General features: G+C 43.1%; 1 protein-coding gene across 1 annotated transcript in view; it reads right to left on the reverse strand.

Moving 5' to 3' along the window:
- Positions 1-18,543, reverse strand: part of LOC124116419 (tubby-related protein 4-like) — a 246,982-nt gene that overhangs the window by 88,250 nt on the left and 140,189 nt on the right. The window contains exon 8 of the mRNA XM_048383632.1: positions 3,271-3,502. Coding sequence (XP_048239589.1) covers positions 3,271-3,502 — 232 coding nt within the window. The remainder of the gene's footprint in view (positions 1-3,270; positions 3,503-18,543) is intronic.

Raw genomic sequence — 18,543 nt, forward strand, 5'->3', positions numbered from 1 at the left:
TGGGTGATTATCAAATTGGGATTTTTATCATGTGTTTAATGGTATTATCTTGCCAAATGCCTTCGCTGCCCTGAGTATTCATCCAGATGGCTGCGTATTTATTGACTGAGTAAAACATCATGTTGTACCAGCATCTTGTTTTGTTCCATTTATGAACTTCAGTTCATATCATAATGTATCAGAGTGCTTCTGGATTAAAAATTAGGAATTACTCAATATATCATGCTAAATACAGCCTTGTGCATTGCAAAATATTGTGATACACCTTAAACATCCAATACCCATCCCTAATATTCAGTGAATTTATAAAAAATATATTCAGAGTAACAGGAATAGTTTTGATTATATTTTTCATAGACTAGCTCAAATTAACAATAATGGATTATACATCTGATGTCGCACACTGTAACACCATATAAGAAACAAAGTTTGCTCTACCCACATGTATCGTGTAATAAGGCCTAGTCTTAAAAAAGTGCCCTGAACTGTTTTAGTTAGAGCATGAGGATGCTTGCAGCCTTTGATCGCTGATCTTCAGGGGGAGGTAATTTGAACAGCACCATGATGTTACCCCAGTATGACGTAACTCAAAAGTTTACTTGATCGCAGGACAAGTCTAGGAGGCGCCTTTGATCTCTTTGCGAAGCATCTTAGAATGAGATGTAAGAGATCTCATGTAGTTATGATGGTGTGTCCGTATTGCATGCCTGGTCTCACCAACACAATGAACACGGGGCGTCATCATTACTCAATGTGCTTTTTTTCTTCTTACTTTTTTTATAGTCATGAGAGTCAAGCATCGGTGTAACATTTAATCTACAAGATATTATTAACAAAACATTAGACCACAGAAATTTTGTTGATTGAAACACTTCATAGCATAAAAAAATAGTTTCTCCCTCGGATGAGTACTGAGTATTGTGCAAATTTGACTTATCTAAAATATGACAAGGAGTATTTGGGATGAAAATCCCCTCAAATATGAAGGAATCTTGCATGTGAAGCCCTGGCATCACCTCATGCAGAATACTCAGACAGGAAACTGAATTACCAGGAACATATAATTCAGGCTGATCACAAGAGTGACATCAATGACCTCAACTTCTACACAAGAAGACAAGAGCACATAGACACACAGCTCCGTCTACACAAGCCGACAGTGTTGCTGAGATTTCTTGTCAAATCAAACTCTTTCGAAACTAACTTCCTGTATCAAATATCAATTTGGAGCAATTTGTTCAGTGGAGTTTTTGTTTATTCATGTTTTGAGAGAATAATCTGATCAATCAGTGTCAAATCCCATTGCTTTCAGATTTCGGTTTTAATGTTACACTGTCTATCATGCCCTGAGGACAACTAGTAATATTCTTCAATACTCAAACGAACAATCGTATTTCATAGCAAAATACTTGTGTTGGCCGAAATCAGTAACAACTGATGTTGCAAAGAAGGTAAACGATTCAATTTCTAACAAAGGCTGGATTATATTGTCAAAACACAAGCAAAATATCACATTTCTGAAATTAAATCTATTATTACTTCTGCATGAATGAATATTAAACAACAAAACATCATATTCCTTCTGTGATTTGGTATCAGGCCTCGGGCCTTCTTTAGTTAATATGACAATAAAAAAACTCATTGATCGACATATGATCAGAGCTTTCAATGAAGTAAACTAACCATAGTCATATTTCTTTTTAACATTAAAGCAACATCTAAACTTTCCCAGCTAAATATAAAGGGCATATGTCTGGAAGATTTGTGTGCTATAGTATCTGTATGAGTGTACAGTATGATTTCATCACATACTGACTATATGCTACATGCCGTTCAAGTCAACTTTTGTAGCTTATAGGGTGAAAACCATGCAAGTATATATTTGACATTTTGTTTCACTTTATTCTGAATATTTTATCATTATTTTTCGGTACTTAAAGCTTGATAAAACTCTTCAGTAATGACTGGGTTGAGAAACCTGAGGGTAGCAGGGATTAGCAAGTAATTATTAAAACAAGTAAATAATGGTTGTTAATGTTGTACCATTGTGACCCATCTCATACCATTGTGACCCATCTCATACCTTTGGGACCCATCTTGTACCATTGGGACCCATCTCGTACCATTGGGACCCATCTTGTACCTTTGGAACCCATCTTGTACCATTGGGACCCATCTTGTACCATTGGGACCAATCTCGTACCTTTGGGACCCATCTTGTACCATTTTGACCCATCTCATACCATTAGAACCGATCTTGTACCATTGGGACCCATCTCATACCTTTGGGACCCATCTTGTACCATTTGGACCCATCTCGTACCATTGGGACCCATCTCGTACCATTGGGACCCATCTCGTACCATTGGGACCCATCTTGAACTATTGGGACACATCTTGTACTATTGGGACCTATCTTGTACCATTGGGACCCATCTCGTACCATATGGACCCATCTTGTACCTTTGGGACCCATCTTGTACTATTGGGACCCATCTTGTACCTTTGGGACACATCTTGTACCATTGGGACCCATCTTGTACCATTGGGACACATCTCGTACCATTGGAACCCATCTTGTACCATTGGGACCAATCTTGTAATATTGGGACCAATCTCGTACCATATGGACCCATTTTGTACTATTGGTACCCATCCTGTACCATATGGACCCATTTTGTACCATTGGGACTCATCTCATACCATTGGGACCCATCTCGTACCATTGGGACACATCATGTTCCATTGGGACCACCTTTAGCGTACAACTGTAAACTAGTAAACTCAGCGTTAGAAATTGGCACTAGTCCTGTAGACCTTACCAAAATGCCCAATAGTAAAGGTATCCTAAGGACTAGTAGAAATTGGCCTGTTTTAAGGGTTTTGCTATATATGTTATCATCATAAGGACTAGTAGACAAAATCTGTTAGTTTCTAACCCTGAAACTTCTAATAATTCAGTGTGCAGAGCATCAGGACAATTATGTGAAGGAGGTCATCAAGTGTCTATTTCTTGAAAGAATTGAAAGACAACATTGATGACATCACACAATCACAAGATCAAACAGTCTGGAAACACACATGAGCTCTTTTGACCAATTGGGGGAAAATTTGAAATAATTATATTTTGTGAAGTATCATCCAAAAGTTTGTTGTCTCCCCTACCTCGGATAGTCACTTCATTGCATCCCTATATTAATGATGAGTCACAGTCCTTTGGTATCATTTCAGAAAGGGGTGCCTGCCCGCTTAAAATTTTATGATGCTTACCTTTTCCTGTGGTCTTAATCTTAGGGTCAAAGATGACAAAGTCTGGTCGCAGTTTGCTGGCCCTTTTGCCCTTCAGTAATGGCACAAGGCCTCCCAGGTACTCCAAGTAGAGCGTGTAATGGCCGCCTGATGTCTCATCGCCATGGCGAATCATGGTACAGAACAGTCTCTCATTGCCGGGTGGAGGGGTGCTCACAAACTCCCGTAGCTTGAAGGGGTCTGGAGTGTAGCTCTGTAATGAAACATAATTATCATATATACCGTATTCGACGTAATAAGTGCCCCGCTCTAATAAGCGCCCATGGCGATATTTGCTAATATATTGGCTAGTGAACAATCCCAATTAGCACCCCTTATTCGCCCATAATATGCACTCATGTGTTAAATGCACCCTTAATTATGGGCAATTAAATTCTAGAAAAGTATATCTGTCGTATATAAACATCTCAGGCTGTCAGCATAAACCACGAAATTTATCTTTCAACTCTGTTTTCTTTCATCAATATAATATTCTAATAAGAGGCCCCTATTCCTAATTTTGAGAGCACCCTGAGCACTTATTACATCGAATACAGCAAGTCACAGCTCATTTCCATCAACTAACTTAACAGTTTGACAAACCCCACATCTACATGACAGAACATATTTTCACCTTGATGATAGAACAGCTTGAAAAAACACATAATGTCAGCAGGATTCAAACCCACCAAGTCCAGACCAGAGGCTTCTGCCTGGCCCCTGTTCCACGAAACGATATTAGCGATAAGACGATCGTAACTCCAATACTTAAACATAAACTTACGGCAGTTGTAGTGCTAAGATCACTTTGTGGAATAAAAAGAAATTCTGTTGAAGTATCAACCAAATATTAATAAATATCAAGTCAATTTGTGTATTAAGGAAGAGAATATATGGATGTCAACTTCTTTATTATGAGGAACACAATGTTTCAGAGTATATGCTTACCATACACCTGATGAAGAAGTAAGCATATACTCCAAAATGTTGTGTTCCTCATAATAAAGACGTTGACACCAATATATTCTCTTTCTTATGTGTATCACTTCTAAATGCCTTTCAACGACCTAATTTGTGTATTATTCAGTATGCTATTCTATATTGAATGTACATGTGATTTGGTAGTTTTTCATTGAAAGAAATTATCAAGTAGAAGGTTGTATTTCACTTTTTTAATAAGGGTTATGTTTTCTCATATCAGGCCCCAAAACATGGTTGTTTTAAACAGTTTAGTTCTAAGGTTCTTTGCTATCAGCCATGCCTTAAAAAGGTTAGACCCTCGTCACTCTTCACCTTGGACTCAACTTACTATTTCAATGGTTAGACACTGGGCAATCTCATTAAAATCAGATCTTATTTTTCGCTTCCGCTAACAAAGATCTGAGGACATCCAATTACAGGTCACGTCAGAACGACCTTTGGCAAATTTTGACCGACCAATGAAATGACTGACAAGAAATTGACATTAGCAAATCAGAAGGCAGCTTTCTCAAGCTTTACGACACTAGTTTCAAACTGGCGACTACGCTTCGAAACATATTTTGACGTATTCTCGATTAAAAAAATTAGAACTGATAAGAAGAACATTCTGGAATGGTTTATAGATGGCCTAGATTGTATGGATATAATCATAAAACCTGTAATTGTCGTTCGGAATACCCCGTGTTAAATATTTCATGGTTGCATGATTAGAAAACACATTCCGACAGTCATTTTCATGATCTGGTAAGCGACGCTCTGATTGGTTAGATGAAAGGTCATTCTGACGTGACCCTTAATGGGATGTCCTCAGATCTTTGTTTAGCTGTAGCGAGAACTAAGATCTGATTTTAATGAGATGGACACTGGGTTGCCACGCTCGAACCTTCACATACTGACGGACTGTAAGAATGGAGTGGCAGTAAAGATAAGCATTCTAGGCAGAACGTTTCATATACAACTCCATAGAAAGCCGGGGACTGTTTGGCAATGAGTTCATTTGTGAGGTGAGGTGAAATTGGGTTTAACGTCGCGTCCAAGATTATTGCACTTATATAGCGCTGTGGATGCACATGTGTGTGTGTGTGCTGCTTGTACTAGTCCGGACTGATGCCGATTTATAGTGCTAGCTCACTGAGATACCATGCCGCAGTATAACATGAATACCCCACTCAGACAAAGTATACTGACTCCGAGCCGACCAGTCATTGTTTTAGTCCCTTAATGTCAAGCGCCAGACAGGGAAACAAAAAGTACCATCTTTTAATGTCTTTTGGTATGACGCGGCCGGGGATCGAACCCCGGACCTTCCGCTCTTCGGAGTTCATTTGTGAGTTAGTGAGTGAGTTGGGTTTGACGCTGCTTTTAACAGTATTCCACTTATATCGCGGCGTGACAGCTTAATGTGGGAGGAAAGCCCGAAGAGATGCAGGTCTCTGACGTTTACCACTTCGGTGAAACCCATGAGCACGGGTATGGTACTGACAAACCTAGAAACATAATCGTGGCGAACCGGGATTCGAACCCACAATCAAAGGTTTCTGGCGTGCCCAAGGGACGCAACTCTGCACAGCGAATCGCGGTGCCTTAAACGACTGTGCCTACTGTACGTGACCCCAGTTCATTCGTGTAACAGCACTCTGATGCAGGTCTTGTTCGGAGGTGTTAACTTCTTTGGTGAAACCCATGTAAAAATTACAAACCAAGAGTCCCATTAAGGATGAATCCGGGATTTGAACCCACAGACATAGGATCCTAGATCACCTAAAGGGATGCAATTCTGCACAGCTAACTAACTGGGCCACCTGTGCCCCAATGGACACAGCAGTGCATTTTATTCTGCACTCATTCAGTGTGTTTTCTAATCTGCTTCCATCAGCATATCCTGTTGCCAGTGAGGTAATTCACAAACCAAAGTACAGAATAATAAAGTTATCCGGATAAAACGAAAGGTAGGATTTAAAACTAAACATGAATAAATAATAAATAGTTTACTTATAGTAAAAGGAGGTGTTTGCACATATAAAAGACAGGCCCTGTTCCACACAGAGATCTGACACTACAAATGAACAAACTACTACAGTGTTAACATATGGAAGTTATCATCACTGGATGTCAGATCACTTCACAGCACAAGGCCCTGTAATTTACAAACTCATTTTATAAAATCCAGTAACCCAAAAGCAAGAATGTAAAGGTTAACATATCATTAGTAAAAGCAAACTTTTGGACATAAAAAAATCAGGACCCGTTCCACACAGACATCCTGGCACTACAACTTTATTGAATCAGTTTTAAAGTATGGAAGTTATCAACGTTGGAGCTAAGCTTTCATAGAACGAATCTTTGTACGTAACTATATTTTTTTTCAGGTTCAGTAAAACTTACCTTAAGAAGGTTTCACAAAGATTAGTACTGAAAGAGTTTTAGGGGGAAAAAAATTGTTCTAGTCCAAAAATTCATTCTTAATAAATGTTTTATGCAGGTATCACTATTATGGCCTACTGAAACAAAGACCTGAGCAACTCCACTGTGTATTCATGTCAGAAAGAAAGTCCCTCTGGGCAGACTCCAAAATGAGAGCCCTGTAATTCTAAAGACAGTTTTAGCTTCTTACATTCTCTTTAAAATTGCACACATTTTTTTTGTATTCTAGACTTGCATGAAAAACAGAAACAAGTCATTAGCCACAATGGCTGCTTTAACAGTCTCCAGCCTCCTTGTATGTTTCCTACTTGGCACGTTAATGGGTACAGCCATCGTTGGTCAGTTTCAGCAGAAATTCTCATCATCTCATGTTCGCTGGTACTGACAAATGGAGCAGGTAAATGTGACCCTACTTCCACAAATAATGTCTCCATTACCAGTTTTAACGGCCTTTCAAGGGCCTCATTTAAGCCCTATAGCACCTGTTCTTATCCCTCATTAGTTCTCAGGGCATGGGTAGCTCAGTGGTCTAAGGCCTCACAAGTCAGTTAGGGCTGAGTACCAGGAACTGCTTGTTGTGAGTTCAAATCCAAGAATTGCCCTGATTATGATTCTCACTGTGTAATCACACTGTACGTACTCATGTGTTTAGTGAAAGTGATAAAATATATAATCTGCTTCATTTCCTTAAAGGAAATGAAGCTTCATTTGCTGAAATTGAAACTTTGATCTGTTCCCTGACATTCTGTAAAATTTTTAAAAAATTACCCCATAACAAATATTTAAGCTATTCGTAGTTGGCGATAAGGATTTTGTTTGTTAGTTTGTTATTTGTTGAGCGCCACACTCGGCAATATTCCAGGTATATGACGGTGGGCTGTAAATAATGGAGCCTGGACCTGACAATCCAATGATAGATACTGGATCAATGATCAACACCATTGGATTACGAGGACACGGATCCTGACCACACAATCCATTTAGTAGATTCTTACAACCAGCATAGGTTGCTGGGGATCTAATCTAACCTGCATTCCCAAAGGAATGCACAGCTAGTTGTGGTGCCTTAGTTACTAAGGTCCTGTTTCACAAGGCATTCACAGTCCCATGACTGTCACAAGTGGATGTTAAAGCACAAGACTTGTGCTTGTAGTGCTACGATCACCATGTAAAACGAGGCCAAGGGCTAGTCGGTCAACTGTGCCTGCTGCCCCAACATACTACAGGTAAGGCTGGCAACACATGCTGCACTAAAACAGCACTAGACATTCATTATTCATGTTCTCAGACATTCTCCTGACAGCTTGCCCTACATAAAGCTAATCAGTGGGTAAATAATTCATCTGAAAATTCCATCTCTTGCTCTCCTCTTACCCATTTTCAACTTGTATTTGAGAACTGACATCCATGTTTCGGAGTCCAGACAGAGAACTGACATCCATGTTTCGGAGTCCAGACAGAGAACTGACATGCATGTTTAGGTGGCCAGACAGAGAACTGACATCTATGTTTTGGAGTCCAGACAGAGAACTGACATGCATGTTTAGGTGGCCAGACAGAGAACAGACATCCATGTTCAGGTGGCCAGACAGAACTGACATCCATGTTTAGGTGGCCAGACAGAGAACTGACATCCATGTTTAGGTGGCCCGACAGAGAACAGACATCCAATTCAGGTGGCCAGACAGAGAACAGACATCCATGTTTAGGTGGCCAGACAGAGAACTGACATCCATGTTCAGGTGGCCAGACAGAGAACTGACATCCATGTTTAGGTGGCCAGATAGAGAACAGACATCCATGTTCAGGTGGCCAGACAGAGAACAGACATCCAATTCAGGTGGCCAGACAGAGAACTGACAACCATGTTCAGGTGGCCAGACAGAACAGACATCCATGTTCAGGTGGCCAGACAGAACTGACATCCATGTTTAGGTGGCCAGACAGAACTGACATCCATGTTTAGGTGACCAGACAGAACAGACATCCATGTTCAGGTGGCCACACAGAGAACTGACATCCATGTTTAGGTGGCCAGACAGAGAACAGACATCCATGTTCAGGTGGCCAGACAGAACAGACATCCATGTTCAGGTGGCCAGACAGAGAACTGACATCCATGTTCAGGTGGCCAGACAGAACTGACATCCATGTTCAGGTGGCCAGACAGAACTGACATCCATGTTTAGGTGGCCAGACAGAGAACTGACATCCAATTCAGGTGGCCAGACAGAGAACTGACAACCATGTTCAGGTGGCCAGACGGAGAACTGACATCCAATTCAGGTGGCCAGACAGAGAACTGACATCCATGTTTAGGTGACCAGACAGAACTGACAACCATGTTCAGGTGGCCAGACAGAGAACTGACAACCATGTTTAGGTGGCCAGACAGAACTGACATCCATGTTTAGGTGGCCAGACAGAGAACTGACATCCAATTCAGGTGGCCAGACAGAGAACTGACAACCATGTTCAGGTGGCCAGACAGAGAACAGACATCCAATTCAGGTGGCCAGACAGAGAACTGACATCCATGTTTAGGTGGCCAGACAGAGAACTGACATCCATGTTTAGGTGGCCAGACAGAACTGACATCCATGTTTAGGTGACCAGACAGAGAACTGACATCCATGTTCAGGTGGCCAGACAGAGAACTGACATCCATGTTTAGGTGGCCAGACAGAACTGACATCCATGTTTAGGTGACCAGACAGAGAACTGACATCCATGTTCAGGTGGCCACACAGAGAACAGACATCCATGTTCAGGTGGCCAGACAGAGAACACACATCCATGTTCAGGTGGCAAGACAGAGGACAGACATCCATGTTCAGGTGGCCAGACAGAGAACAGACATCCATGTTCAGGTGGCCAGACAGAGAACTGACATCCATGTTTAGGTGGCCAGACAGAGAACTGACATCCATGTTCAGGTGACCAGACAGAACAGACATCCATGTTCAGGTGGCCAGACAGAGAACTGACATCCATGTTTTGGAGTCCAGACAGAGAACTGACATGCATGTTTAGGTGGCCAGACAGAGAACAGACATCCATGTTCAGGTGGCCAGACAGAACTGACATCCATGTTTAGGTGGCCAGACAGAGAACTGACATCCATGTTTAGGTGGCCCGACAGAGAACAGACATCCAATTCAGGTGGCCAGACAGAGAACAGACATCCATGTTTAGGTGGCCAGACAGAGAACTGACATCCATGTTCAGGTGGCCAGACAGAGAACTGACATCCATGTTTAGGTGGCCAGATAGAGTACAGACATCCATGTTCAGGTGGCCAGACAGAGAACAGACATCCAATTCAGGTGGCCAGACAGAGAACTGACAACCATGTTCAGGTGGCCAGACAGAACTGACATCCATGTTTAGGTGGCCAGACAGAGAACTGACATCCATGTTCAGGTGGCCAGACAGAGAACAGACATCCATGTTCAGGTGGCCAGACAGAACTGACATCCAGTTCAGGTGGCCAGACAGAACTGACATCCAATTCAGGTGTTCAGACAGAGAACTGACATCCATGTTTAGGTGGCCAGACAGAGAACTGACATCCAATTCAGGTGGCCAGACAGAGAACTGACAACCATGTTCAGGTGGCCAGACAGAGAACAGACATCCATGTTTAGGTGGCCAGACAGAACTGACATCCATGTTCAGGTGGCCAGACAGAGAACTGACATCCATGTTCAGGTGGCCAGACAGAGAACTGACATCCATGTTTAGGTGGCCAGACAGAGAACTGACATCCATGTTCAGGTGGCCAGACAGAACTGACATCCATGTTCAGGTGGCCAGACAGAGAACTGACATCCATGTTTAGGTGGCCAGACAGAGAACAGACATCCATGTTCAGGTGGCCAGACAGAACAGACATCCATGTTCAGGTGGCCAGACAGAGAACTGACATCCATGTTCAGGTGGCCAGACAGAACTGACATCCATGTTCAGGTGGCCAGACAGAACTGACATCCATGTTTAGGTGGCCAGACAGAGAACTGACATCCAATTCAGGTGGCCAGACAGAGAACTGACAACCATGTTCAGGTGGCCAGACGGAGAACTGACATCCATGTTTAGGTGGCCAGACAGAGAACTGACATCCATGTTTAGGTGACCAGACAGAACTGACAACCATGTTCAGGTGGCCAGACAGAGAACTGACAACCATGTTTAGGTGGCCAGACAGAACTGACATCCATGTTTAGGTGGCCAGACAGAGAACTGACATCCAATTCAGGTGGCCAGACAGAGAACTGACAACCATGTTCAGGTGGCCAGACAGAGAACAGACATCCAATTCAGGTGGCCAGACAGAGAACTGACATCCATGTTTAGGTGGCCAGACAGAGAACTGACATCCATGTTTAGGTGGCCAGACAGAACTGACATCCATGTTTAGGTGACCAGACAGAGAACTGACATCCATGTTCAGGTGGCCAGACAGAGAACTGACATCCATGTTTAGGTGGCCAGACAGAACTGACATCCATGTTTAGGTGACCAGACAGAGAACTGACATCCATGTTCAGGTGGCCACACAGAGAACAGACATCCATGTTCAGGTGGCCAGACAGAGAACAGACATCCATGTTCAGGTGGCAAGACAGAGGACAGACATCCATGTTCAGGTGGCCAGACAGAGAACAGACATCCATGTTCAGGTGGCCAGACAGAGAACTGACATCCATGTTTAGGTGGCCAGACAGAGAACTGACATCCATGTTCAGGTGACCAGACAGAACAGACATCCATGTTCAGGTGGCCAGACAGAACTGACATCCATGTTTAGGTGGCCAGACAGAACTGACATCCATGTTTAGGTGACCAGACAGAACAGACATCCATGTTCAGGTGGCCACACAGAGAACTGACATCCATGTTCAGGTGGCCAGACAGAGAACAGACATCCATGTTCAGGTGGCCACACAGAGAACAGACATCCATGTTTAGGTGGCCAGACGGAGAACTGACATCCATGTTCAGGTGGCCAGACAGAGAACTGACATCCATGTTCAGGTAGCCAGACAGAACTGACATCCATGTTTCGGAGACCAGACAGAGGACAGACATCAATGTCTCGGTGATGAGACCGGCTACTGGTCACACATTACAACCACAGAATCACAGTGAGATTTTCATTTAATTGCAAAAATCCTTTCTGAAACTAAAAACTTTTTTTATTTGTCAATCATAAGAAACAATACACCTCAGCAAACATTTCACCATGGTCAATGGAAATAACCTGAATATTTAGACAGCTACTAGTGCCCTCGACTGCAAAGAGCAATTATTCCATTTGTCAAGGAAATTGCTTCTAAGACAGTCAGTTTAACTATGGCCTTCTTACAGTTGGAGATATGTGTTGTGAAGCACACCATCATGACTGCTGACCAGGACTGACCTATGCTGAGACACAATCTGAGACAGATACCAGAGTGTTTGCCAGCCAAAAAACAAACACAACTTCATGAATATACCACTTTCAGTGTCAAAACCGCACTGGGCACGGATCACACTTAATGTTCACAGTGCAAAGTTAGATTCTTTTAAATCAATGATTAATCCTAAAACACCATAGGACCAACAACAACAAGCACAGTGTTACAGGTATGAGTTGTTAAGACAATCAAAAATATATCCTAACGCACCCTATTTTAACAGTTAAGGAATTTCTGCTTTATGCCATTAGGTGAAATCTTCAAATTCTAGATACAAGGCATGACCTCTATTTATTCGTCTGTAAACTTCAGCTGCACTCGAGTGACGTCACCTATATTCGAACACACATGTTTTGGACAGAAGTGTTTGGGCGCACAGTTCCCAACATATTTGTTGAAGGTCGGCCATTAAAATCATAAAGTAATTGTAAGTTTGAAACCTTTTCACAAAATATAAATATTTTTCAAATTATAGTGTTCGCACTATTTTACTTTTACTTTTCATCATGACACAGACACCAATATTCTGAAAGACGACGGAATGTTCTGACAGTTGTACAGCACTTCACATAAACCCAATGTTGACAGCCCAAACACATGTATTCTCAAGTCAGCAGCTTTGATGACATCACACCTCTCATTATAACACAACAAATCACAATCAAATACGGCTGTTCGAAAATAGGTGTCGTTTGAAAATAGGGTTATCAACGATATATTTGTATATATTTTTTTTAATATTTCAAAATATTATTTTGTTTACAATATTCAAATATTAACAATTTCAGGGGCTACAGTGACATGATTGGTCAGTTTCGCTTCTGAAACCGTGAGTATTTCAGATTCTACCTCTCATGTCACTTGCATTTGCTTCAAACAAAATGGCGGCACCCATTCAAGACGATCTGATGATAATCAAAATCAATATTATGATAAAACGGTTCTTACTTCGCAAAGTGCATCAAATCATGTGAGCACCTGATTAAAAACATGAAAAGATTTGGAAAATATCTGTTGACACCGAGTTAGCAGTACACATGCTTTGCAAATCCTGCAATCAACCGAAATCTGCATGAAACTTTACAAACCGGATGTCAATTTCGTAGAGCGATTTTGATTGGACTACCGTATTTTCTTGAGTATAGTGCGCACCCATGTATAATGTGCAACCCCCTCTAGCGGATTCAATATTTTTGAAAAAAAACAATTTGAATACCAAGCGCAGAAAAAAAATTACACCGTACCCCTTTAGCGAAGTCCTGCAAACGAATGGGTGATGAGAAACTTGGTCAGTACAAATTCGAAATTTGAGATAAAAAATCAGCAGACATGTTGATTTACCATTTAAATTGTATTTTTTGTTCTGCTAGGCATTGTTTTATATCCAGGGATTAAGATTACCTTGTGTATTTTCTCGTAAACTAAGCCGGAAACAGCAATCAGCTGTACACACGTTTTCTTGGAATCTACTGGTGATTCGGTCAAGACACACCCAATGATATAACTTTACAGGATTTTAATGCAAGGATCAGCAAAAGTAGTATCTGAAACTATTTTTTTATCAGGCATAATATATTCAAATATCTTGTTAATGTAGATGCAGCTTTTACTAAACATATTTAAAATAATAATAACCCTAAGCGAAGCAGCTGATCGCTACTGCCGGGTATTATTTTTTACATGGAACCAGTCTGACCAGTCACCGTCAAGGCTCCCGTGCACGTGATTGCGTGATTGCGTGATCGCGAGAATTGCGTGTTGACATAGAATCATCCAACAAAAACAAATATGACTTTTAACGAGTCACAGTATGGCATTTATGATATATGTATCCATTCTAAACTAAAGTTTGTTTCAAGGCGTCAATAGCAGTAATCTGACCGTGGTTGCTGTTAATAACGGTGAGTTGTGCCATCTTCCAATCGCTTCACACACGATTTCGCCGAAATTACTTAAAACAATATAAAAAATTTGAATAAAATTAATAAAATAAGTTACAAATATAAGTCCAGATATACAAAGAACACTTTTTATAGTCAGACAGTGTAATTACATGACTTATTTGCGTACTTCAGTACGGATTTGTTGACATGGTATTTCTGGTGTTACGTGCTCACGGTAATGTCTTTCCATGGGGGAAAAAACATAAAAACTCATTAATTTGTGTATAATGCGCACCCCCTTCTACACAGCTGTGTTGTTTTTTTAAAAAGTGTGCACTATACTCAAGAAAATATGGTATGCATAGACTCGTTAGTCCTGCCAAAATATAACTCCCTAATTCCAGCCTAGTTAACTTAACTCCCTTGCCTCAGGAAGATGTCCAAGAACCTGGTTAGATCCCCATGTCTCGATCCTCAGGTGATAAGAATGGGGTAGTCTAGTCTGTGCAGAGTCTCTACATGGAACACCCAAAAGGAGGAGGGTTAACATATGTTAGATACGGTAACACTCAATCCCAAGGAAATCGTCTCTTACTCTGTAACAAAAGTTCCGACATCCTGAAATTTGTATTCATGGAATAATTTTTTTAAATCCCCAGGAAATGGGCCAAGGTGATGAAAGGTGCGACAGGAATTAGGGAAGCTTGAAACATTCTAACCTTTCATGATCAGAATAAAATAACTAAAAGTCAGCGTGCTGTTAGACAAAATTGCTTGGAGTCTGGAAGAAGTGGCAAATGATGAGAAATCTCTGGGGTACATGCCAAACTATTGAAGCCATAAACCTCAAACATAAAACATGCTAAACTAAATATTTTCACCTTACGCAAGGCTGCTATTGAGGACAGGAAAGTGCCCAGATCATCCTACTTTTATTAAGGTCAAGAAATGGCTGGGTAAATAGTTTATAATCAGTTCATTTGAAAACTTGTGAATGAGATTTTGATAAGTTTGTCAAAACTATTGTGAAAAAAATACAAGATTACATTGACAATTATACGATACTTTGTTCATAAACAGTATGAGCAACTCCAAATGTTGTAAAATATTCACTTTTATTACCACCGAGATCTTATGACAACACACACACCTGACAATACTACCGCAATATCAACCATTGCATCCGTGGACAGCACTTATGCTGACCCCTTTACATATCAATGTTCTGTACTAACCCTTAACACAACAATGAACACTAACTCATTTTGTTATCCTATTTTTGATATATATATTTGTAGAATTTTCCTATTCGGAATATTCTATAAGTAATACGTTACCACTGTTATACCGAGGCTGTTGTCTCCCACAACTGCTGCTATAGCGAAATCTACCACAGAGATCTCAATTTCCTCATGCAGCACGTGCGTAGCCACCTAGCTGCCATGTGACACCCTTCACTCTTGTCTCCTGCGAGAGCAAGTGCTCGGGGGACGGACGGGCGGGCAGCAGCCCAGTGGTAACGTATTACTTATAGAATATTCCGAATAGGAAAATTCTACAAATTACATTAAGTAATACGTTACCACTGTTATACCGAGGCTGACTACCACAGTAGGCGGTGGGGAGCACCTACAACCCGAATCCTGACTGCTAGCGTTCCTTCCGACCAGCGGAAGTAAACACCAAGGCGGAAGCACTCGATGCGCATGCACCTAGCTAGGCGTTACCCTATAGGAATACCAAAGCACTGTCAAGCGCATACCGTAAGGCTCAATCGTCATTGCCAAAACGATTGGTGACTCCAAACGGCCCCACTGGATAGGTATTTCATCGCCGCAGCGGATGAGAACACTGTATCCGCGTGAGCTTAATCTTAGATCAGGTTAAACAGTCGAAAAGAGGGAAATTAATTTCATTCAGACCGTATATCCCAGAGCAAGCCTACTTAAAGTATGCATTAGGCGCGTGACCTAATTCCAGTATTTGTAAGCATGCATCACAAGGTTGGGATACACGACAGACAATTAAAGACATAATTGTCAAAATACAAATAAGGACAAAGCACACAAAAAGCCGCCCTCACCTGTGGTGTGAGTGCGCTGGTTTGCGGGACCCCAACTCCTGTACCCACGGCAGTGGGAACAATGGAGTCGACCCAGATTGACCACCGTGCAAGGTCAGACGCCTGAGGAGTTCGGAATTGCGCTTGGCACACCCCTTAGGTGCCCGCTTGCGCCGCGATCCGCGGGCCAAGACGGTGCACACTCTCCACGACGGCATCAGCGACCTGTTTGAGGTAATGATTGGCAAAAACCGAGTCAGAACGCCAGTAACAACCTCGTAATATTCTGCGAACAGAGATATTCGAGTGTAGGGCAAATGTTGCCGCTAGCGCCCTGATCTCGTGCGGGTTTGACCCCGCTACCGGTAACCCCCGAGACCAGTACGCCAGATTGATGACAGAACGAAGCCACAACGCAATCGAGTTGCGAGTTATGTCAACCGTGCGATTAGGGTTACACGATATGAACAGACGGTCACGCCCTTGTCTACGTTCATTCGAAGCCTTAAGATAATACTTAAGGGCCCTAACCGGACACAGCGCTCTGTCCTCAGTATCAGCAGGATGTAAGATTTCTTTGAGTGATCTTACAGTGAATTCTCTCTCCGTTTGCCCGACTCTCTGATTCTTGGCGACGAAGCCCATGAGCAGGCCCAGGCGGACCGCTCCTTCGTCACCCCTATCGAATCGTACCTTGGCGACATCGAGTGCATGAATTTCGGATACACGTGCCGCCGTGGCAAAGGAGAGGAGAAATGCTGTTTTCCAAGTCACATGCCGGAACGAAGCACTATGCAAGGGTTCATACGGAGCTTCCGTAAGTGATTGCAACACTAGGGAAAGATCCCAGGCCGGTGCCCGAAGGCGGCCCTTCTTAAGATTGTGCTGTTTGAAACCCTTGATAATACCCCGTATCACCGGCTCTTTGGAGAGACTGGTACCCATAGCAACGTCCCGTACCGTAGCAACGGACGAGACATAGTTGGCAATGGAACCCCCGGAGAGTTTCCGGGTCTCTCGCAAGTGAGACATGAAACGAGCAATATCCTGCACAGATACCTTATCTGGCGAATGAATGTGATGTTTACAACACCACTTCGTGAAAATAACCCAACGTGCATTATACACCTTCTGGGTAGAATCACGATGCATACTAACGTATGCCCGAGACGCCCGGCGAGAAAAAACTTTACTCCTCAGACGCTCGGTGACAACATCCACGCGTGCAGATTGAACTGCCCTGCGTTTGGATGAAGCTGACAGGTGTGAGGGTGGATCAAGAGATCCGGTCTCACAGGCAGTGGAAGTGGCGACTGCGTGACCTGGGTCAGCAAGTCGGGGTACCACGATCTGTTCGGCCACATGGGCGCGATCAGTAACATTCGACAGCGAACTCCTCGGAGCCGGCTTAGAATGTGTGGTATCAACGCTGTCGGCGGGTAAGCATAAGCGACCAAGCCCGTCCAGTCTAACGCGAGAGCATCGTGATCGATGGCCCTCGGGTCCGGGACTGGTGATACAAACAACGGGAGTTGATTGTTGAACCGCGTTGCGAACAGGTCAACCATCGGACGACCCAAACGTTCGCACAGCCACTGAAACACTACTGGGTTCAGCATCCACTCTGTGGGGCTCGGATCCTGAGGCCTCGATAGAGCATCGGCCAGTACGTTCCGCACACCTGGGATGTGACGGGCGCGTATCTGGCACGGGACACTGTCCACCAGAGCGTAAAACTCGAACGTGAAATCGAGTAGCGAGTGACTGTGGGTTCCCCCCAGTTTGTTCACATAGGACACTACCAGTGCTTCCAGTGATTGACTGCGTTGATCACTGCCTTGAACTCGAGACAAGTGATGTGAAGACCTAGTTCGTCTACGCACCACAGCCCCGAGCTCACCTCCCCCTTTAGATGGGCGCCCCAGCCCACTAGAGAGGCGTCTGTATACAGGGTCAACGTGGCCCGGTAGGGCCGCATAGAGACTCCTGATAAGACAATGTAAGGGACCGTCCACCACTCCAGATGCGGTCGGAGCCGATCCGGGAGGGCGACGGTCGCACTGTTCACCTCCGTTGCTAACAACTGGATTAAAAACCGTTGCAGCGGGCGGAGTTGGAGACGACCCCGTGCGGTGCAGTCCTGGGCTGATACAAGTAGCCCTAACAGCTGTTCCCAAAAGTGAACAGTCTGTTGCACCGCTAAGACTTTGGCAATCATCGCCTGAATTTTGTGCCACCGGTCTGGGGGGACAAAGAGGCGATGGGACACCGTGTTGAACCGACCTCCGATGAACAGCAAGTTCTGAGAAGGGGTTAACTCGCTCTTGGGGAGATTGATAATCCACCCAAAATGCTCCAAGAGCCGACGTGCGAAATCGAGATGGCGTGACAGGGTGTCCGTCATTCGATTTGCTACTAGCGAGTCGTCCAGGTACGCGAAGTACCG

This window comes from Haliotis rufescens, unplaced genomic scaffold (assembly GCF_023055435.1).
Source record: "Haliotis rufescens isolate VD_foot unplaced genomic scaffold, xgHalRufe1.0.p SCAF_5, whole genome shotgun sequence".
NCBI lineage: Eukaryota > Metazoa > Mollusca > Gastropoda > Lepetellida > Haliotidae > Haliotis > Haliotis rufescens.